Here is a 22,542-nt window from a genome sequence, read left to right as displayed (position 1 = left end):
CTGTAAATGAAAGAGTTGTTCTAGAAATAATCTCTGTGATACCTTTCGGGTATAACATTGCAGAATTTTATGACTCAACTGACACCACAGGTTCTGTGGTTTTAACCCAGTGGCTCTCCACTGGGGGCAAACCTGCACGCCCCGTCCCCTGTCCCCAGGGGACACTGAGAGTCCATGTTTGGAGGCATTCTAGTTGTCACAATGGGAGGGGGGTTCTCCTGGAAGTAAAAGGGTGGGAGCCAGGGAAAATTCTCAGCATTCCACAGTGCCCAGGGTGTCATGACATGGTCCCAGATGTCTGTATGTCTGAGATTGACAAACTCCATTTTAATCGCAGCTTTGTGAAAGGACTTCAGGCATGGGTTTGACTGTCCTTATAGAAGGCCTACTGTGTCATTACACCCCATCCTGCCGTCCTCCACACAGGTCCTGTGGTGTTATCCTCACCCGCCAGCATCTAAGGTCCCTGCCTCCAGCCAGCCCTTCACCTTCCCTGATACCAGCTGTCCCTCTGTGGAGCTGCTGCATGGCCAACAGTTTGGGTGTGACAGCCAAACCCTGCCCGCACTGGCCACAGGCTCTGGAGAGGATGGGTCTGCATTTGGGACCCTGGCTCAGAGAGGGAGGACCCAGAAGGAGCAGACACAGGTGAGGAGGCCAGGCAGGGAGGGAGCGGATGGCTAGGATTAGAACCCCTTCCCTAGTGCTGCGAGAGTTTCTCAGTTGCTTCTTTTCACTGTCCTCAATGTCGTCATTCATTCATGGAGGAGGGACAGTGAGACGCAATACGCCAAAAAAAAAAAAAAAAATCCCTTTCTGACAGTGCAGGCAACCGCCACCACCCAGAACCTTACAGCAAGTGGAAGTTCACGTCAATGAAAATTCGTTTCCTACCTAAAGGGAGTGGTCTTTTGTGTCCATTTTCCTTATCCTGAGTTGGGTGTGAACTCAGCCCCCAGGAAGGACTGCCCCCCACACAATCTACAGCCTAAACCCTGGAGCCACACATGTCACCCCAAGATCCTCTAAATGTGGGTGTGGATAGGCTCCCCGAGGGCCCGTCCACTCCCATTCTCCCATCTGACTTTACATTTGAGAATGGCAGCTAAGGCAAAGGAGGGGACTGCTGAGAAGTGTTCCTTTGCACTGAGATGCTGAATTATGAGCACATCACATTCAAGTTCAGATAGAGAAGGAGGAATCTCTTCAACCATCATCTCCCTTCCTCCCAACCCAAAGGCAAGCCTTTATGTACACATCTCTCAAACCCTTTTTCCGGATCGCTCCCGCTGTTATAAATAGGAAAGGCACGGAGGTGGAACCTGGACATTTTGGTCTCTTAGGAAGCGTCCCAGAGAAGGGTTTAGGGTTTTATCTGCCTAATCTCCGAACATGTCCCGAAAATTGTGCGGTTCTCTGCTTCCAGGCAAGCGGTGGGCACGGAAGGGGAACTGTAGGTGTGGATGCCAGCGAACGCAAAAATGGATGGGTTCCCACCCAAAGAGTCACAGGACTGGGGTTCTCTGCTGCCACCAGCCCCATCAGCCGGGAGGGGGTCTGCAGCGGCAGCTGCCTGGGGCACCCTTCCTGGGCAGGGTGAAGGAAAAGGGAAGGGGGACTCACCTCCGCGGTGAGTGCTGGTTACCTCCGCGGCCTCTCCTGATTAGGCGCAGACAAAGGCCAGCCCCGCGCGCCTGCTGCCCGGCATCCCTGGTGTTCCGAGCGGGTCCCCGGGCCTTCAGAGTAACAGAAGAAGATGCACGCAGGGGTGGACTCTGCATCCAAGCAAGGTCACCCAGAGCAGCGTGGCCGGCGCAGAGGGGCGCTTTTGTCTAAGGGTGGGGAGCGGTCTGCAGCTAGCTGTCGGCTCCCCCTCGCTCCGCGGCAGCTGCGTCCCCTGTCATCGTCGCAGCCTGTGCCTCTAAGGTATTTTCCTCTCTCCAGCTCGCAGCTGTCAGAGGCTCGGCTTCCTTAAGATGGTTAATTACGCTGCTTTTGTGTGCGGGGTGGGTCGGTGGGGGCAGGGCTGACCAAAAAGCACAGCCCCCTGCCAGAATCCGGGCGTCTCCATTGGCTGGGAGGGAGCTTTTCCAAGCGCCTTACCAGAGGCAGAAGCGGAAATGATTTTCTGATGGCGCATCACAGATTTAAAAAAACAAAACAAGGAACAAATAAATAAATAAATGGTGGCGATGGCCTCATTTCTTCGGTTAAGAGGGAAGGAGGGAGGAAACGATATCCTCAGGACCCCGTTTCACCGGTCCCTCAGCCGGCCGCTCCCTGTGGGCGAGGCCGTGTGCCCAGGACCAGGATGGATGCTGGGGAGAATCTCCGCGGGCGCACTTGCTCAGAGCCTCCGAGGGAAAGGCACTCCTTGCCGTTGTGCACTGCGATGAGCCTGCCCTGGAGGACTCCGGGAGGATGGTAGAATGGTACAGAGTTAACAGTGAAGCCTCTGAAATCAGACCAGAAATAGTTTGAGTCGTGGCTCAGCTTCAGTTTCTTCATCTGTGAAATGGGAACGTGTTTCTTGTGTTCCCGCAGTGAAGGAGATAAGCACTGAGAACGCTTCACTTGGAGCAGGAGCATGAGAAAGGCTCTGTACGTTTCTTGCTTACTGTTTTTATTTTTAGACCTGTAGCAGATTGAGTAGTGTCCTGCGTGCCCCCCACCCCCCAGAAAAAGATACCACCATGTCCTAACCCCTGAATGTGGGCTTATTTGTAAAAAGAGTCTTTGAGATGGAATTAAGTTAAGGATCTCCAGATGAGATCATCCTGGATTTAGGATGAGCCGTAAATCCCAAGGTAAGTGTCTACAAGAGAAGAGAAGGGAGGAAGATGTGAGAGGAGCGTGACCTGTGCCGGTGGAGGTAGAGATCAGGATGATGCAGCTACACGCCAAGAATTGCCAGTCAGAAACTGGGAGAGAGGCCTGGAGTGGATTCTGCCTCCCAGCCTCCAGGAGAAGCCAGCCCTGCCAGCGCCTTGGACTTCTGGTCTCCAAAACTGTGAGAGAGTACATCTCCATGGTTTTGAGCCCCCTAGTGTGTGGTACTTTGCTATGAAAGCCCCAGGGAACTAATACATGGCCCTAAGTAGGAACTGGTGCTTATTCTTTTCTCCAGCCCCTTCATCACTGTGGTGGGTTTTGCCTCTTCTGTGGACACATCAAGTTTATTCCCAGCACAGGTGCCTTGCACGTGTTGTGCCTTCTGCCAGGAACGCTCTTCCCACAAATGTTCGCTTTATTCAGGTGTTAGCTCAAAAGAAATCTCCTCAGAGAGGCCTCTCCTTATCACCCACTTGCCTCTCACTCCATCACCCTCCATCCCATTGCTCAGTTTGATATTTTAAGTATATGTTTTAAAATTGTGGCACGATACTCATAATACAAAATTTGCCATTTTAACCATTTGCAAGGATACAGTTCAGTGGTGTTAAGTACGTCCCCACTGTTGTGCAACCATCCCCATTATGTGGTTTCAGAACTTTTTTTATCAGCCTAAATGGAAATCCCATCCCCATGACGCTCTCCCTCAATCCCTTTCCTCAGCCCCTGGCACCCAAAAACCCATGCCCTGTCTCTGTGGATTTGGCTGTACTGGGCGTTTCACATGAATGGACTCACACACTGTGTGGCCTTTTGTGTCTGGCTCCTCTCACTGAGCATGACATTTTCAAGTTTCATCCACATATAACATATTTCAGAGTTTCACTCCTTTTCATGACTGAGTAATATTCCAGTGTGTGGATGGACCACGTTGTGTTTATCCACTCACCAGTGATTGGACACTTGGGCTGTTTCTACTTTTTTGGGTATTGTGACTAGTGCTGCTATTCACATGGGTTTACATGGACTTATTGGGAAACACAATGATTTTTTCACAGCACTTCCCACTATTTGAAATGACTTACTTGTTTCTTTGTTTACTCGCTGACCTCCCCTGCCACTTATTAGACTATAAATTTCAAGGGAAATGAGTCTTGTTCACTTCAATGTTCTCTGCAGAGGACAGCCACACCTGGCACAAAGGAGATGTTTGGGAAATGCAGGTAGAATGCATGAACGCTGGTTCTGGTGGCAGATACCACACAAGACTCTGACTGTGTGGCTGCATCCATCACAGCATCAGGATATGCACCCCTCCAAGCCAAAGGCATAAAGGCACTGCCCCACAGCAGAGGGGGAGGAGGCCCCAGAGCCTCCAGCACGAGATCTGGGCTTTGCACTTCCTGGATAGCAGAAGTGTAGCTCTGGAAAGAGACCTTTGTGTTAACTAAATAGGAAAGCCAGACCAGTTCTGTGCTGGCCACTGGGGTTCAAAACACAGATAAGACTTTGCTTTCATAGTGAAAAACAGTTGGGCAAAGAACTCTGGGCTGGTTTAGAGACATCTTTGAAGCAGAGTGACTGAGGGGGTGAATGGGAAGATTTCCCGTGGTGGTGATGATGTGAGTTAGACACTGAGGGTTGAGGACGAGTTGGGTGGATGGAGAAGGGGGAGGGAGGCATTCTGGACAGAGGGCTGTTTGAAAATCTAGGCCCTTCTCGCAACAGAGGGAACTGGGAGCTGTCCGTGGTGCTGCAGCCACCACCCAGGAGCCCAGCGGGAGAACCAAGCTTGGCGTTTGCCTGGTATATTTTAAATTGTAGTTAAAATATGCATAATATGAAATTTACCATTCTGATCATTCTAAGTGTAATGAGAAGTGGCATTATTACCTTCACAATATGCAGCCACTATCCATCTCTCGAACTTTTTCATCTTTCCAAACTGAAACTGTCCCTGTTAAATACTAACTCCCCATTCCATTCCCCAGTCCTCCATAATGCAAGCTCCTTGAAGTCAGAGACATTGAAGTTTGTTATTATTGAATCTCTAATTTCTAGACCAGTGTTTATATTACTGGAAAGCAATTCTACTTTCACCCCCCACCCCCAGGACATTTGGTGATGTCTGGGGACATTTTTGGTTATCACAACTTGGGGGATGTGAGTGATACTAGCATTGAGTGAATAGAGACCAGAGATGCTGCTCAACACCCTACAATGCACAGTCCAGATTGTAAACAATCCACCCAGACTGCTTCCCTTTCAGGGTTTATTTAGCGTTATGCGTTTGCATTTTTGTGCTTGTTGGTGATTTCGCTGTTCATAATGGCCCAAATGCATGGTGTTGAAGTGTTGTCTAGCATTTCCAAGCACAAGTAGGCTGGGGTGTACCTTGCAAAAAAGATATGAGTATTAGATAAACTTCATTCTGGCATGGATTATAGTGCTGTGGGCTGTGAATTCAGTGTTAAGGCATCACAATGTACATTAAATAAGGTCTCTTTAAACAAAACATGCACATAAAACAAGGTGATGTATTGGCCAGCTGATAAAAATCTTGTGACCAGAGGCACACAGGAACCCAACCTTGTATTTCCCCTAGGAGCAGTGCTTCAGTGTTTGCTGTTCAGTGTTTGCACTGACTTTAGAGAACAGAACTGCTGTCAATAATGAGAACTGACTGTATTTATTTCTGAGGGCTATTGCGAGGACTAGGTAAGATTGTGCAGGTAAAGTGTTTAGCACATGCAATCCAGGGAAAACAACTAAAACAGCCCTACTTTTGTATAAAGCATGCAGCCTTCATTATCTAGTTAGAGCTGCAGAGAACTGGAGAGAGGCCATGGGTAATTACCACGGTGGACTTTAGCCAGTTCATGGCAGGTGAGCTGTGTTTGGCAGACTCAGAAGATTATTGCCTGAGGCCACACATGGTCATAAAGACACAAATGGAAGAATGCCATCCACTAAATCACCCATACGGCTTTCCTTGGTACCCTGGGTTTGCCATGTTTCTGTCCAAGAATTAACTAGCCCTCGACTGTTTACATTAAGGGGCAAAAGAACACCACTCCACCACAGTCAGTAAATGTACCTTTGGGGTTCCTTTTAAAAGTTAAATTTTAAAAATTTGGACAAATTTTATTTTACTTTGGTCTTTAAATGCTTTCTTTCTTTCTTTATTTTTAGACAGAGGGGAAGGAAAGGAGAAAGAGAGGGAGAAAAACATCAGTGTGTGGTTTCCTCTTGTGCACCCCCAACTGAGAACTTGGCCTGCAACCCAGGCATGTGCCCTGACTGGGAACTGAACCTGTAACTCTTTGGTTTGCAGGCCAGCACTCAATCCACTGAGCCATGCCAGCCAGTGCAAAAATTCGGACTAATTTTAGAATCACATGTGGTTGAAAGAAATAACACAGAGAGATCCTGTGTATCCTTTTCACCCATGTTACCCAATGATAACATCTTACAAAATTATACAATAGTACAATATCACTATTGCTTTTGATGGTCAAGATTAAAAACATTTCCCTCGCTCCAGGATCCCTCATGTTGCCATTTTATAGCCACTTCCCGCCCCCCGTCCCCATGCCCTTAACCCCTAGAAATCACAAATATGTTCTCCATTTTAAAAAATAATTTTACCCAATCAGGGTACATGCCTGGGCTGCAGGCCATGACCCCCAGCAACCGCACATTGATGTTTCTCTCTCTCTCTATCTCCCTCCCTTCCCTTTCTAAAAATAAATAAATAAAATCCTTAAAAAATTTTTTAAAAATAAATAAAAATAATTTTGACCTTTTAAGAATTGTATGTAAACGGAACCATAGAGTGTGTAGCCATTTGGCATTGGCTTTTTCACTCAGCATAATTCTCTAGAACTTCAACCAACTGGTTGTACATATCAAGAGTTTCTTTCTCTTAACTGTCAAGTATTCCTTTGTTATGAAATGTCTAGAACAGGCAAATCCATACAGACAAAGCAAACCAGTGATTGCCAGAGGCTGGGGGAGGGGAATGGGAAGTGCCTGCTCATGGGTATGGGATCTCTTCTTGGGGTGATCAAAATGTCCTAGAGTTAGTGGTGATGGTGGCACAACTCTGTAAAGGCACTAAAAACCATTGAATTGCACACCTTAAATGGGTAAATTGTATGGTATGTGAATTACATCTCAATAAAGTTATTAACCAAAAAAAAATACCATACTTGCAATTAATAGTTTGTTTATGACCTGCTTTCCTGATTCTAAGTTCCTGAGGACTGGTACCATGTCAGTTTGGCTAATTACTGTGCACCCCAAGATGGCCTGGCCTGCATCTACCAATGGTTGCTGGCACCAATCCAGCAGCATCAGGAATACCCAACTGGGGTGCAGTGAAGAAGGAAACTACTCGGTGCAAAAGAGCTTGAATGTTATACAGCGTGGCTGTGAAAACAGCACAGCTGTGAGACAGCCCTAGGGCCAGGTCTCTCTCTAGCTAGACAATTCTGCCGTGCTTACTGGAGTGTCCAGCGAGATACCGTCTGTGTTTTTAACCCAGCCAGAGAGGACCTCTTTAAGAAATAAAAAGTACATTCTCTGAGCTAGAAGGGAGATGGGTTATATAGACAGAAGTTCCCACCCCTGATCCCTGATTGGTCTGTTCTCATGCAAATTAGGACTCCAAATCCTCAGTTTAATTGGTCCAAAAGGCACTGTCTTAATTGGTCAGAATACAGCCACTCTATTTGGTCAGAGCTGGGCAGCTCCAATTGGATGGGGAAAGCATCACTCCTATTGGTTGATGTGGGATTCCAGGAACTCCTTGATAAGGGCTGGCTCAGCTGACAGAAATAATACGGGCAGATTGTTCAACGCAGTGTGGGTGGTTCAGTCCAGGCCTCTCCCTGAAGTGGAGTTTTCTTGAGAAGCCCTTGTGTAGAAAAGGCTGCAGGTTCGGTTTTCTTTTTTGTTTATGTGTGTTTGCTGAATTGAGCTCAGTTGCCCACCAGGAGCCCTTCTTAATAGGTACCTTTTTTCTCAGGGTTCATACCTGTAATAGGTGGGTCAAGAAATATCTCTCAAAACTTATTACACTTAAAGTAGGTTTCCCCACACTGGCAGTAGTGACATTTGATGCCACCTCACTCGCCATTCTAGGGGGCCACCCTGGACGTTGTCAGGTGTTAAACAGCATCCCTGGCCCCTACTCCCTCCATGTCTCAGTCACGACAACCACCAATGTCCCCAGGTATCATCCAATGTCTCCTGGGGGCAAATCACTCCATTTGAGAACCACTAATTTAGAGCCACAGAATTGTAGGTGCTGAGCGGGCCCTTAGAAGGCCCCAGTTAAAGGCTGGCACCCAGGGTGGTGCTGAAGGAACAAGCAGGATTTGTCTGGATCAATAGGGTCACATTCACCCAGTTAGATGCGGTCAGCGGGGCTCTCAAACCCACCCAAGTGGGACGAAAAGTAAAGCAACTTCCAGGCCGGTGTCCAGGGCATGTTTTAGGATGAGAGGCTGAGAGGGGGGCGCGAGGCAGAGAACACCCAAAGCTGAGTGGTTAAAGGGAGGGCGGGACTCAGAGGACGGTCAGGGCTTGAAGCGAGGTATGACGTTTGTGCCCTGACTCCCCACATTTGGGTCGTAAAACGCTAGGCGGGTCTCTAAATAAGGCCCAGGTCTGGGACACAGTGCTGAGCTCAAGCAAAGACTCCAGATGTGGAGCAGGATGAGGGGGTCTCTCGGCATGGGGATGGGCGCGGGCGCGAGGAGGGATCGAGCCAGAGTCCCGCGACGCAGAGTCGTCAGAGGGAAGGAGGGCTTCGAGTATGGGGCGGGGCTTGATGAGGAGGCGGGGCTCCAGGGAGAGTCGGCCGGACGAGGTATGGAAAGCGAGGAGGCTTGAGCCTCGAGCTGGGGGTGGAGCCTGCGTCGCGTGGCCCGGCGCGAGCGAAGCGTAGCGGGGACGTCAAGCCCCGGAGGCCCCGCCCCTTCTCACCTCCACCTGGATGGGCTGGCGCTTTGTGGAGACGCGAGGATGGCGGCGGGAGGCTCTTACGGCTTCGCTCAGGGCGCTGGCCCACAGTACAGGTAACGACCTCCACTCTGCCCAGCCCCGGGGAGATCGCGCCGCGAGTACCCGCGGGTCGGCGTCTTGGTCGGAACCCGGCGACACGCGCGGGCTGGGGCCCTGCTCCGGCTAAGATGGCAGCGGAGGCCGCGGCGCCGGGTTGTGTCTGTCCAAGGGAGAACTGGGGGCCTTCTGGCGTGGGAGAGGGCCCTGGGCCCGAGGTGGGGATCGACACAGAGCTGTGCTCGGAGGGTTCTCGGTAAGGCAGAAGCTGGAGTAGTACCTTGGCGGGGACAGGGAGAGAGGAGTGGAGGGGACCTGCCCTGATTGGGAGGGAAGTCCTACCTGGGAGCATATACCTGGCCAGGCAGGGGTATGTGGGGTACTGACCCCTGAAGGTCGGTGTCGGGGAGCGTGAGAGTCACAGAGACCTAGGAGGCTACCAGAGGGCGAGGCAGAGACTTGAGGAGGGGGATTGAACCTGACTGGGGGGTTGGGCAGAGACTTGGGAAAAATCACGAGACCTAGTAGGAGGGTGGCACCTGGGGGCTTCCAGGGGACGGGGAGTAGTTAGGAGGGGTACAGCTGGGGCAGGAGGGGTAGAGGGACTTGGAACCTTGCAACTCAATGGAGTAGGTGTTTGGATATTTAAGATCTGGTAAAGGACAGGGACCCAGGTGTTTGGGAGGGGAGGGAGAGAAAGGAATCTAGAGAAGAGGTGGCAGAGGGTGGCGGTCAGGCATAGGAAGCCACCAGGGGAAGGAGGGATCCATGGGCAGAGACACATTGGATATCTTACACCACAAATATACAACTCCCCCCCCCCCCCCGGCACACACACATACACCATTCTTGGAGTAGCTCTGCTGTCTCCTTTAGCAATTAAGACCAAGTCCCAGGCACAGGTGCAGGACCAGCATCCCTGGGAGGAAGTGCCCCCTCCCCATCCTTGTCATTTATCAGCCTTGCATCAGTTCCCAACTGGTAGCCTGGCAGAACCTCTTGAGCCAGTTTCTCACAGACCCTGAGGAGCCAACCTTGGTGTCAGCTACCCCTTAGACAACTGAGAGATGTGTCAGCTGCACTAGAGGCCTTTACTGCATGTGGTGTTCATACCCTATTTCAGCATGTTGCAAATAGATGAGGCTAATGGAGAGTTAGGGCCAACCCCTCAACCCAGTCGTGATACTGCCGTGTTCTTTCTTGTGGGAATGAGACTGGGGCTTTGAAACAAGGGTTGTGGACGTGAGGAGTGCTCCCAGTGTTTTCCGCCCTCAGTGTGGTCTCCAGAATGTAGCATTTGTCTAGTAATGGATTTCCCGTCAGGGACAGAATGTATAGCCTGCTGTTTTCTGGAACAGAGTGTTAGGTTTTTATTTTATCCTGCCTTGTTTCCATCGTCCTCGGTGGATTTCTGATTACCAGTGCTTCAAGAAACAGGACTCAGTGTTCTAGGCTTCGAGACCATGCGCTTTTGGAAATGCTCCACCTTTCTGCCTGCCTGCTGGCTTTTCTTTCTCTTTTTTCTTCCTTTCTTTTTCTTTCTCCAGTGCATTCTTCAGTCAGAACTGGGAAATTACTTTAATGCTATGCTTTCTATTAAGATTATGTTCCAGAAGAGAAACTGAGCATTTACACTGTTAAGATAGGTACAGGCATGCCTCAGAGATATTGTGGGTTTGATTCCACACTGCTGCAATAAAGCAGATATTGCAATAAAGTGAATCACATGATTTCTTTGGTTTCCCATTGCATATAAAAGTTGTTTTTACTATATTATAATCTATTGTGCAGTAACATTGTATCTAAAAACAATGTAAGCTCCAGCTGGTGTGGCTCAGTGGATTAAGCGCTGGTCTGAGAACGGAAAGTTGCCTGTTCCATTCCCAGTCAGTGCACGTGCCTGGGTTGCAGACCAGGTGTCCAGTTGGGGGAGTGGGAGAGGCAGCTGATCAGTGTTTCCCTCCCACATGGATGTTTCTCTCCCTCTTTTTCTCCTTCCCTTCCCCTCTCTCTAAAAAATAAATAAAATCTTTTAAAACATGTATAAAAACAATGTACATGTCTTAATTAAAAATACTTTATTGCTAAAAAAATGCTAAAATGGCACTGATAGACTTACTTGATGCAGGGTTGCCACAGACCTTCTATTTGTAAAATGGCAATATCTGGGAAGCACAGTAAAAACGAGGTATGCCTATAATTGCTGGACTTCAGTAGATGTTTTTGTTCATTTGTCTTACTGAACCTATACATTTTAGTGCAGCTGCTGTCTGTGTTCTGTTAACTTAGGCGATACAGTGTACACACATGTAACTAACTGTGTCAAACTGCCATTCACTGAATGGTCTTTAGTCTCAGCCAGGGGAGCATGTCTTGTTCTTTAAGAATAGACTTAACTAAAACTAAAATACGGGAATCATAAGCAAAATAAAGTCCAGTCTCACAAAACCTTGAAACGAGATTATCTGAGTGATTTTAAGTTAACTAGACATTCTCTTTTGAGGGAAGTGACTTTTGCTTGGAACCTTCAGTGGCTTTTTAAAGTACACGTTTCTCATATGATGTGCCATGGAAAAACTGGTTAGGTAACGTGGTTTTGAGTACTAGCTTTATGGGAGTATTTGGACAACAGTACTTACAAAGCTTGTTTCATGAATTTGCCAAAGCAAAGACAACAGTTTGTTTCTTAGAGGACTTTGAGTAGGTTTTCTTGGCTTTTAAAGTTGATAGCTGTGGCTCTGGATAGGAATATTTCTTACATTGCAATCCACAAGTCAAAAATCTCTGCCAGAGGCAACAGATAGCTTGGGAAAGGCACTGGAGCCCATGCCGACCGTGGGGAGTGCTGGCAGATGTAAGGTCGCCTGTTACACCCCTGACTGGGGGCCCCCTGCCCTATCAGGTGTGGCTGCAACCAGAGTCAGAGTAGTCCTGGTGCCCCCAGGCCAGCCTCCCTCACCACACACCACTCCCCTCCCCCGGCCCCCAGGTCTTCAGACCCTTCCAGAGGCCCACCTGCCAAGGCCCTTCTGTCCCCTGAGCTCAGGTGGGAGGAGCACAGGCTGCTGGGAAGAAGTGTCCTTGTTTAGGGAGCTAAGTGCACACCTCTGAGTGGACTCCAACCACCTCACCCAAAAGCAGCATTGCAGTGGACATCCAGGAATGTTGGGCCTGTGGGAACCTCTAGCTGAGTTTCAAGCGGTCCTGGTAAGTAAGCATCTAAGTAGCACCTGCCTGGGTGAGACTGGCAGGAAGTGGACCCTGAGTAGCGCGGCATACCAGTCTTCCTATGAGAATGTGGTTGCAGTTGTTTCTCTAAAGACCCATCTCAGTGAGGCAAAAATAACATGTTAGGGCTTGAATGAGGGAATTTCTTGGCAGGTAATTTTGAGTGGCGGCTCTGGACTGCCACTGGAAACTTGGCTTAAATATATTTTAGTATACTAAGTATATTTTAAGGGAAATTTTTCAGATGATAGAACTATGTTATCTTAGATCCTATATTACAAATATATTTGATACATTGCAAATGTCTGAAGTTTGGAATTTGAATCTTCTTTTTTTTTTTTCTGTTTTAGAACCAAAAGTCAAAGTAGCTTTGGAGGATAAGTAAATTCCTAATAGAGATTTTTTCCCACCTAAACACAGTCTGTTTCTGAATTTTTAATGTTTCGTCTTTTGTATCTACCAATGTGTATATTTGGAATTATCAGAACAAATAAATCAGATTTAAAAGCATTTTCAAATGATTTTTTAAAATTATTTTATCACATAGTATAATTGTTGTTCTTTTGTGTGCTTATAGAGAATGAATGTCTTTAGTGACCATATTTAGCAGTGGATGTCGCACTTTACAACGCGCCATCCTCGTTACGAATGTTACTGTACCCCGTGAGTGGTCAGAGACGCTCCTGGAAAATTGAGCTGAGGTCCAGATGCTGGAGCAGAGCCTTTCTCTCAGCGCTGTGGGATAGCTGGTGGTCAGTGTCATGCTTTTGAACTGCTTGGCACTCAGATTTGATCTCAGTCTGGCTTGGTTTGCACCACCTGGGGGAGTATTGGGAGGAGAAGTGACAAGCAGATAAAGAGCTCCGTGCTTAAGGGGACACTTTACCAAGGGTGAATCTCCGCCGGGCAGCCTGCACTGCAGACCATGTTTGCTCCTCACACCAGCTTTCTTTGGCCTGTGCAGTGTTTGTTTTGTTTTGTTTTTGCTCTATTTGAATTAGTTGCAAGCATTTAAAAATTGGGAGACTTTACAAAACCCCAATTTCTATCATTGCTTAAAATTGGAAGATCTGGAAATCCCGGACTATATTCTAAGTTCCTGCCATGTGTGAGGCACTGTAACACATCTGTTCTTGTTTAGTTATCATACAATCCCAAGAAGTAAGGTGTGTCCATTTTATAGGTGAGCAAACTGAGGCTAGGGAAGAATATGCGACTCATCCAAGGCCCCCAGTGAGCAGAGCTGGGATTGGAAGTCGGGTGGTCTGACTGCGGACCCCACGGCCCATCCCACTGGCCATAGCTCTCCACCCAGTTCCTAAACTTCAGTCCCTTCTGAATCCCAACTCTCATCCTCAACTTTTCTCCATCTTCTTGCCCTTAAGGGAGTGTCTTATTTACACCCACAGGATTTTAGTCTGTAGAGGTGCTTAAGTGACGACACGGAGAAGTCAACCCTTTTGAAAGAATTGATTACGTTTCCTGAGAGAAGAGGGTATGCATCATCATACAGGGCTAGGCTGCATAAAATTTGCCCTTTAACCTGTGACTTTTTAAAATCTTCACCCGAGGATGTACTTTATTGATTTTAGAAAGAGGAAGGGGGAGAGAGAGAAACATTGATCAGCTGATCAGTGCGCCCTCCCATTTGTGCCCTCATCAGGGACCAAACCCAAAACCTAAGTATGTGCCCTGACTGGGAATTGAACCTGTACCTTTTTGGTGTAAGGGACAATACTCTAACCAACTGATTTGACTTCAGGGCATTTAACTTCAGTGATTTCTTTTTGATCCCCCCATCCCAGCAGGGATTTTTAACGTGGGGCCTATGAAGCCCCAGGGAATTATAGGCAAAACTGTCTGTGGGACTCAAGAGAGGGCAGGGAGTCAACAGCTTTCATCTGATAGTTAAAAGGACTGAGAAAAAAGCTATTAGAAATTGAGAAAAGGCAAAGTAACCAGTGGCCTCCCACCACAGGGAGCACCAAGAAGTGGTGTAAGGTACTCTCCCTTCAGACCTGGACAGGGAGCCTGGTCTGCTGCCAGTTTGGCTACTTCCCTCCCGCCCCATTCTAGACTCTAATCCCAGATCCCCAGCCCTAGGGACCCCAACCATCTCCTTGTAGGTCTGAGTTCCTCAGCAGCAGCACTGCGGCCTTGGGGGTGGGACCACTGTCTAGGGTGAGCCCATTCTGAGCACTCTGCGGTGTTGAGCAGCATTCCTGGCCCCACCCACTAAATGCCAGAAGTGCCCCCCACAATTGTGACAACCACAGATGTCCCCAGACACTGCCCAGTGTCCCCTGGGGGCAGAACTGCCCAGGTGAGAACCCCTGCTCTAGATTATCTAGGTTTTGACAACCATCTGGGCAATGCCTGCAGAAAGTCTTTCCCATGAGCCGTTTTTGGGTAGCTCAGCTCCTAAAACCAGGATATGGTGGGTTGATTTTCAGATGTCTGTTCTTTATTCCTTATTTCCATACCCTTCCACTGAGATCTTGCAGCTCCTCCCATCTAAAATTGACATCTCTTTCTGTGGCCCTTGAACTGGCCCTTGTACCTTGCCTTGGCCACAGACTGCAGCGCAACAGATTCTGCCGTACACAGAAGGTTTGTGCCCCACCCCCCCATTCATATGTTGAGACCTAATCCCAGAGCAGTGGTATAAGAGGTGGAAACTTCTTATGTGTCTCACGTCTGCTAGCAATCCTTGCCCTCACCTTCTCCCCTCAACAGCTATTATTTGTATTGGTTAGCATGGGTTTTCATAACAAAATGCCACAGTCTGGGTGGATTAAACAACAAATTTATTTCTCCCAGTTCTGGAGGCTGGAAGCCCAAGATCAAGGTTCAAGGTTCTGGCAGGGTTGATTTCTCTTATGGTCTCTCTCCTTGACTTGCAGATGGGTGCCTTCCCCCTATGTCCTCATGTGGTCTCCCACTGTGTGCACATCCGGAGATGCCCATCCTGTAGAATAAGGACCCCACCCCATGACCTCATTTAACTATACCCCTTTAAAGCTCCCATCTCCAAATACATTGGGAATTAAGGCTTCAATGAATTGAGGGTGGCACAACTTAGTCCATGGCCCCATCTTAGCATCCCCAAACAGCTCAGGACTTGACAAGGGTCTTCTTGGTGACTCGCTGTTGTTACTAGATAAAACCTGGATTCAGCCTAGCATCTGAGAGCCCCAAGCCCACCTTCCACCTTTTTGTTACCCCACACATCCTCTGTCCCTCAGCACACAGGACAGTTTCCCTGTCTGCCTTGTGCCTTTCTCCTCTTCCAGTGTCTGTGCCAGGCCCTTTTCTCTGTCCGGTTTGAGCCCTAACCCTTTGGAGTCTCAGTCATCCTCTCAGCCTCAGGGACAGGGGTCCTTCTGTTACCTGCTAGACTGTCAGCGCATCCATTCTTCCACCAGGGGGCATATCTATCTGTTTGCAGTGGAGAGATGCTCCAGGGGTGAACTGTGGTGAGGTCAAGGGCATTTCACTGTCCTACACTGAATTAAAAGCTGATGTTGACCATGAGCCTGTGCTCCTCACAGCCTCTGCTCACAGTTCTGACTTTTCATAAAACCAGTAGGTGTCGTTACTACAGGAAGTTTTGGCAGAGCCAAGCAGTCAAGATGTGTGACTTCACTGAGGACCAGACCTTCAGAGTTCAAGGAGGCCTTCTAGCTATTTGACCAAACAGGAGAGGGCAAGATCTGTACAGCCAGTGTGGGGATGTGGTCAGAGCCCTGGGTCAGGACCCCACCCACGCTGAGGTGCTCAAAAGTCCTGGGGAACCCCCAGAGTGGTGAGGTGAATGTGGAGGTGGGCACTTGGAGCACTTCCTGCCCATGCTACAGACCGGCCATGGGCACAGACAGGGCACCTGTGAGGAGTGTGTCAAAGGCCTTAGGGTGGTGTTTGACAAGGAAGGGAAGACCACTGTCATGGGTGCTGACATCTGATGCGTCCCATCACACAGGCTGAGGACATGACAGAAGGAGAAGCAGAGGTGCTGGTGGCAGAGCATGAATCCAGCAGTGGTTGTGTCGGCTCTGAAGAGCTCATCTGCACGGTGCTGAACGGCTGGAGATGGCTCCCAGTGTGCCCACTGTGCCCCATGCCCTGTGCCTCCCCCGGTGGGAGACTGCATGTAGCCCTGCAGGCTTCCTGGGTCTCTTGTCACAGCACTTTCCCCAGCTCGTATCTCTTGAATGATATTTGCCATCAGCATTCACCAAATGAACTTGTCCTCTGTGCCCTAAACAAACAAACACCAGTAGACGTCACCCTGCAAGCATGCTGAACACCCAAGATACTACACCACAGCCTCAGAATTATGCCATTATGTAATGGCTTGGATGCCTAGCCGTCTGAATCTCCTTCCATCCCTCCCTTTAATCTAGCTCAGTGGTCTTCAAACTTCAGTATGCAAAACACCACCATCAGGGTCATATACCACAAAAACATACCCTTTTATGTTTACACTTGGAAACGTGCTGTCAGAGGCAGCGCACGGTGTCCTTGTGATCCTTCTGGGTTAGGATCTGCACCAGGCATAAACCAGCCTACGATGCCGTCCAGCTGGTGTCCTGGGACTGAGCTTGTCCTACAGTAGCCTTTCTCAAATGGACAGTGGGGACATCTTTGGCGGTGCTCCTGGTATCGAGTGTGTAGAGGCCACTGATGCCGCTCAGCCCTGCACAGTGCCCAGGATGGCTCCACCACAGAGAATGATCTGGCCCAACGTCAGCAGTGCCCAGATCAAGAAACCCTGCCCCTGCCCTAGACTAAATACACTGTGTGTGTGTGTGTGTGTGTGTGTGCGCGCACGTGTGTGTGTACATATACACATATATGTTCTTCCTGGTGTGAAATAGGTCATTAACCATCCACCTCCATTGGTTTCTTTAAGTGGGTCCCCGCTCCAGGTAAAGACAGTGCTCTTGACCTGAGACAGGTCACCGGGGGAGTAAGGTGGGGACAGCTCCACAGGCTGTCTCTACTTCCTCAGAGCCCTCGTCGGCTGAAGGATGAGTCACCCTTCCACCCCAAGAGATACTTGCTTCTGTGCCCTTGGTTGACACCACTTTGCGGGCCAGGGCTTCAGGAGCAGATGGGAAACCCCGCTGGAGGTGGAGGCCGTCAGCATGCGAGGAAGCCGGGGCAGAAGGGAACCTCCACAGAGCTGGCTGCTGAGTGCCGCTGGCAGTTCCGGTGGCTCATGCAGCAGCAGCAGCAGCAGCAGGCCTCAGTCCAGAGAGCCCCAGATCTGTGCTTCCACTTGGACGGCGTGCCTTTGCCCTTGCAGCTCGGGCAGACCGGACTCCCTTGCTGAGCTTTCCAGTGGCTGTAGTGGCGTGGCCTTTGGTGTCTTCCCAATGTCCATCCCTTTCCTTGCCAGTTTGGGTATCAGTGTGATTTAGGAAAGGGTGGCCCCAGCTCCTGGGTAAATCCAGAGGGATCGAAGCCAGCCAGCTTGGCCCCATTCCTCTCCTCTGTGCCCATTTGGAGCGGGTGGTGTGGGGCCGAGGCTGGACAAGAAGCCACGAGGGGACGCTGGCACGAGAAGGCACGTGTAGAACTTCCATGGAACATACCTCACAGTATTGCTTTAACAGCAGAAAATTGGAAATAACGTGCAGTGGTTTAAAAATAAGTCCACAAATTCTTTTTTCTTTTCAGTTAGTAATTGTACCTCAGATAAACCCCACTGGCTACAATATTGCCCCTGTGCAAAGTTCACACAGATTCTTTGATGTTCCTCCAAAAGGGGAGGCCAAATCCTCTCCCCTTGGGTGTGGGTTGGATTTAGTGATTCACGTCTAATGGAATGTGGCAGGACTCATGCCGTGCGGTGTCTGAGGCCGGGCCACAGCAAGGACGTCTTCTACCAGGCGCACTTCTGCTCGGGGAGGAACATCCTGGAAGCACATCCCCCCTCCCAGTTGAGGTTTCAGATGGCGGAGCCCACCAACAGCTTGACTGCAGCCTCTTAGAGATCCTGAGGCAGAGCCCGACCACGGCAGTCCCGAATTCCTGACTCACAGAAACGGAAACTGTAGAGATGATAAATGGTTATTGTTGTTGGACCTTGTCATTGGGGATAATTTTGTAAAAGATTTTATTTATTTTTACAGAGAGGGAGAGAAACATCAATGTGTGGGAGAAACATTGATCGATTAACCTCTCGCACACCCCCAACCAAGGACCCGGCCTGCAACCCAGGCATGTGCCCTGCCTGGGAACTGAACTGGTGACCTTTTGGTTCACAGGCTGGTGCTCAATCCACTGAGCTAAGACGAGGATAATATTTTCTTTAGTCCTTACCTGAGGGTATGTTCACTGATTTTTTAGAAGGGAGAAAGATGGGGGTCGGGGAGAGGTAAAAAAGGAGAGATGGGGAGAGAAAAACATCTATCGGTTGCCTCCTGCATGCACCCCAACCAGGGACCAAACCCGCAACCTAGGTATGTGCGCAGACTGGGTTTTTTTTCTGACTGGGAATTGAGCCCACAACATTTTGGTGTACGGTATGATGCTCCAGTCAACTGAACCACCTGGCTAGGGTTGGGGGTAATCTTTAACTCAGCAATAGATAACTAATATATAAATGTCTATTGTTAGGAACCTAGGCCAATGAATTGTGATACATTCAAGCAAATAAATAATCAGCCTTTAAGTTTGGGAGGCTCAGGGTAAAAGTACAAATGGAAGCCTATATACTATATATTTAAATATTTTAACATTATAAATCAAAATAGCAAAAAGTTACATACAGTACAATAGCCCCCCTTATTTGTGAGGGATATGTTTCAGAATTTCCTTATATGATCCTTATCGGTATTGGGCTAAAGTCTTTGATGGTGCCCTTCCCAACAAATGGGCTTTTAAATTTGAGGACTATCTACTGGTGGTGGCTGATACTCAGCAGAACCTGGGGCACTGGCGTCAGAAAGACGGGTTTAAATCGAGCACTTGACATGTGTCAGTGACCCTCAGAGTTTCCTCAGCTAGACAGCGTGGACAGACGGACAGATGGGTGGGCGTGTGGCGCTGGCACCTTCCCTGCAGGTGGGGAGGCAGGAACGAGGTGATGTGGACAAAGCCTCAGAGCTGTGCTTGCCAGGAGCAGGGCGTCAGTATAGGCTGATTGCTGTTGGTAAAGTTTTCAGTTTAGTGGTAACCAATCTTCCACATTTTAACAATCGGGTGGATCCACTTGTCTTTTGGTTTAAAAATGCCATTAAAGTTCAGCTTTTCTGTGGAACCTTGATGTTGAAAAAATAAAGACTACCACTTATGTGAATGAGCTGAGAAGTCTTCAAATGATTCAGGCCTGATTTTGTCACTTACCGTGCCTCAGCTTCCCCTTCCATAACACGGGTGACGATGGTCCTCACCCCACAGGGCTGTTGGGAGATGATGTTTGTTCCTGAAGAGCACTTAGAACTCATCATCGAAAGGCACTATGTGCATGCGGGCATCTGAAGCCCCTGACAGCGGTGGTTTATGTGCTCAACTCAAGTTCTGCGTGGAGCTCCATCTAACTCGGCCGGGCTTCTGTGTGTGTTGTGCTTCTAGCGCTCAGCCTCCCCCCGCTTTCCCCCTCCCTGCCTCTGGAGCCAGCTTCGCCGCCCACCCCACACCTGGAATGGACCCTGCCGGGACCCTGCCGTTTGCTTCCGAGGCCACCTGGCCACCCAGGTCTGGCAGCCCAGCAGGATATGGCGGGTACCAGCCCCACGCCATCCAGGACTTTGATTACAGCAGCAGACTCCTGGAGCCCACCCCCACCCCCACCGCTGCTTCCTCCTACCAGGTATCAGCCCACCTTTCTGTGTCTAGCACCTGTCCTTCCTTGAAAACATGGATGGTGTTGAATGGAAGAGTGATGTGGGCAGCCTAGACTGGCAGACAGTCCAGGACACACCTCCACCCTCCTCATGCCCCTGTCCCTGTCCGTAGAGGTGACTGGGGATGGGCTTCTGCTTCCTGGGCCCTTCTATTGTGGATGATGCCACTTCCCCCACCTTGGAGCTCTAGGTCACAGATCTGGCCGCTGCGTTTCCACTTGGAGTTGCGAAAGCACCCCAGGCTGCACATGGTCCAACCCGCACCTCTCCAGCCTCTGCCACCCAGAAATTGTCCCTGGTTGGGTCAGTGTGTGACACCGCAGGCCACTGGGTAGCCAAGCTTCACACTTCAGCTCTGTCCCCTTCCTTCCTCCCTCCCTCTTGCCATTGTTTCTCCAAGGCCTTTGACTTCTCCCTCCTGACCAACCCTCCCATGCTTCTGCCCCCTCCCAAAGCCTCCTGACTCTTGTGTTTCTGTCCTCACCTCCACATAGTCCGTGATCTACCAACAGCCCACACCCTACTGTGAGCCAAAATCCAGCCATACTCCCTGCCACCCTTGGCACAGCACCCAGATCCTTGAGAACCCTCTGCCTGTGTATGGAGTGAGTGAAGACACATCTCACCCTTTCTTTCTGCTTTCTGTGTGTCTCCTGCGGAAACCCTCCCGTAGGACAGTTATGGCTACGAACCACTGACAGCCATCAGCAGCTCTGAGAACAAACAGCATCACCCGCCTGCTGTGGGCCAGTCTCAGCTCCCCGCCAGGGCGGTGCTCTGCCAGCCAGGTGGGTCTCTGCAGGGTCTGCGGGTGGGAGCAAGGGCACAGAGTCACCGCACTAAAGTCACACTTAAACACTCCAGATTCACGGGAGAGCCTCGAGTAATGTGGTTGTCAGGGCTATCTTTTCAATGAGGGGCCTGTGTGTGGGAGAGAAAGGTAAAAATGGAGCTAAAAGTGTTTTCCAAGGAAGCCTTCCCAGGGCGGAAGGGGGTTACGTTCTGCTAAGGATTTGTATCTTAGACGTAGAAGAGAGAAGGAACACACTGAGTATACACCTGTTACACTCATGACACAGAGGAAGAAGCGTCTGGAAAGGAGTGGTGGGCTCAGGTCACAAATGACTTCCAGCTGGATCAGAGCTCAGGATCGGAGGCCTCTGGGGTTCCAGCCTTCAGCTGAGGCCTAGACCTCAGGGCAGAGGGTGGTCCGTGGCCAACAGCGTTTTGGGCTCACCTGCAAGTAGGGGCCTGTGTTTGCTCTGGCAGCTGGGGAGGCTGGTTGCAGTGGGAATAGGGAGGAAGTGTGGCTCTCGCTCTGTGCTCCCAGGGGACAAGGGTGAAGTGTGACTTCAGAGGGACTGTGCTTGTTCTCCAGAGGCCAAAGGAGCTTACTGTCAGCCCAGTGGTGGGTGCAGCCAAGCGCAGCCCCTACAACAGGCGCTCACTACAAAGGCGGCACAGCCAGCCAGCGTCCTGTCCTCCAGTTACACCTACTCCCCAGCATCCAGCGTCCAGCAGCCCTCAGTCTTCATGTCCACCCTGCCTTCCTGCACCTCATCCTCCTCCTACAGCTTCGCCTCCACCCCATACACAGGTGAGGCAGTGGTTTCCCCGAGCATGAATGTGGACGAAGCCTGTTACTCTGCAGCTAAAATAAGCAGCACTCTCAAAACCAAACCATTTCCCTCTCGTTCTTCTCTCTGCTTCTTAGGACCAAGCTATCCGAGCTGTTACATGTCGGTGTACCCAGCAGCCGGTCCTTACTATCCTCCACTGCTCCCCCCACAGATGCAGCCTCTACCCCCTCCACCTCCAAAGCCTGAGGACTTGTCCCCCTGGGGTGCCTCAGGGAACAGCTCTAGTGCCAGGTCTGCTGGCAGCTTCACCAAGAAGGCACTGGTTCCCACCGGGCTGCCGAAACCCAAGGATGGGCCCAGGCAGCCCCCACTTCACTACTGTGACCTCTGCAAGATCAGCTGTGCTGGTGCCCAGGTCAGCACCCCACATGCAATGCCTGGCAGGCTCCGCCGTCTTCCTGCCCCTCCCTTGTGCCCTGTGGCCTACCAGAGGTCAGGATCGTGGCCTGCCCAAAAGAAGTCTGTTATTAAATTTGCAGTGTCAAGTGTGGGTCAGAATTACCCTGTCGATTGCCCTGTTGGTGGTTGAGTGGAAGAAATGAGAGCAGCACGGCACTGACTGTTGGCCACCAAAGGGTAGTCTTGAACTCCAAGGCAGGCGGGGCTTCTCTTGATTTGGGGTAGGGGAGGCAGTCAGTGCTCCCTCCTTGCGCAGCGAGGGTCCAGGCAGACACAGCTATTTGTGGTATGCCTCTGCTGCAGGGCTGCTGTCAGGGCCCCGGGTGGGGGACAAGGGGCACGGGTGAGCACGTGTGCAGTCATCTCAGTGGAAGGAGTGTGGGCTCCAGAGCTGACCTCCCGGGCCCATAGCCCGGCCCTGCCACACTATCCCGCCAGCAGGTGTCACAGCCTCTCTGAGCCTCAGTCTCCCTGTGGGACAGGGTTTGCCTGAGCATCACCACTCTGCATAGCATGTGACACGT

General features: G+C 50.1%; 2 protein-coding genes and 1 pseudogene across 8 annotated transcripts in view; 2 read left to right on the top strand and 1 right to left on the bottom strand.

Annotated features, from left to right (window-relative positions):
• Positions 1-2,468, bottom strand: part of ATCAY (ATCAY kinesin light chain interacting caytaxin) — a 32,251-nt gene extending 29,783 nt beyond the window's left edge. Inside the window, exon 1 of the mRNA XM_028519283.2 lies at positions 1,624-2,468. The gene's annotated coding sequence lies outside the window, so the exon portion shown is untranslated. The remainder of the gene's footprint in view (positions 1-1,623) is intronic.
• A 6,332-nt stretch (positions 2,469-8,800) lies between these two features.
• ZFR2 (zinc finger RNA binding protein 2) overlaps positions 8,801-22,542 on the top strand; it is a 35,744-nt gene continuing 22,002 nt past the window's right edge. For 5 of the 7 annotated variants that reach the window (XR_004904983.1, XM_036034307.1, XM_036034304.1 and 2 more), the window contains exons 1-4: positions 18,712-19,945; positions 20,653-20,767; positions 21,358-21,576; positions 21,694-21,974. Coding sequence is in view for 6 of the 7 variants with exons in the window: in XM_036034307.1 (XP_035890200.1) it covers positions 19,595-19,945; positions 20,653-20,767; positions 21,358-21,576; positions 21,694-21,974 (966 nt within the window). In the remaining variant the exon portion in view is untranslated. Of the gene's footprint in view, positions 8,916-18,711; positions 19,946-20,652; positions 20,768-21,357; positions 21,577-21,693; positions 21,975-22,542 lie in introns of those variants that run through there. The other 2 variants (XM_028519259.2, XM_036034306.1) reach the window with 1 other exon arrangement.
• Positions 15,144-16,865, top strand: LOC118502274 (annotated as a pseudogene).

Source organism: Phyllostomus discolor, chromosome 8 (genome assembly GCF_004126475.2).
Source record: "Phyllostomus discolor isolate MPI-MPIP mPhyDis1 chromosome 8, mPhyDis1.pri.v3, whole genome shotgun sequence".
Taxonomy (NCBI): Eukaryota; Metazoa; Chordata; class Mammalia; order Chiroptera; family Phyllostomidae; genus Phyllostomus; species Phyllostomus discolor.
Note: the sequence above shows the minus strand (reverse complement) of the source record. Positions and strands in the feature narration are given on the sequence as shown.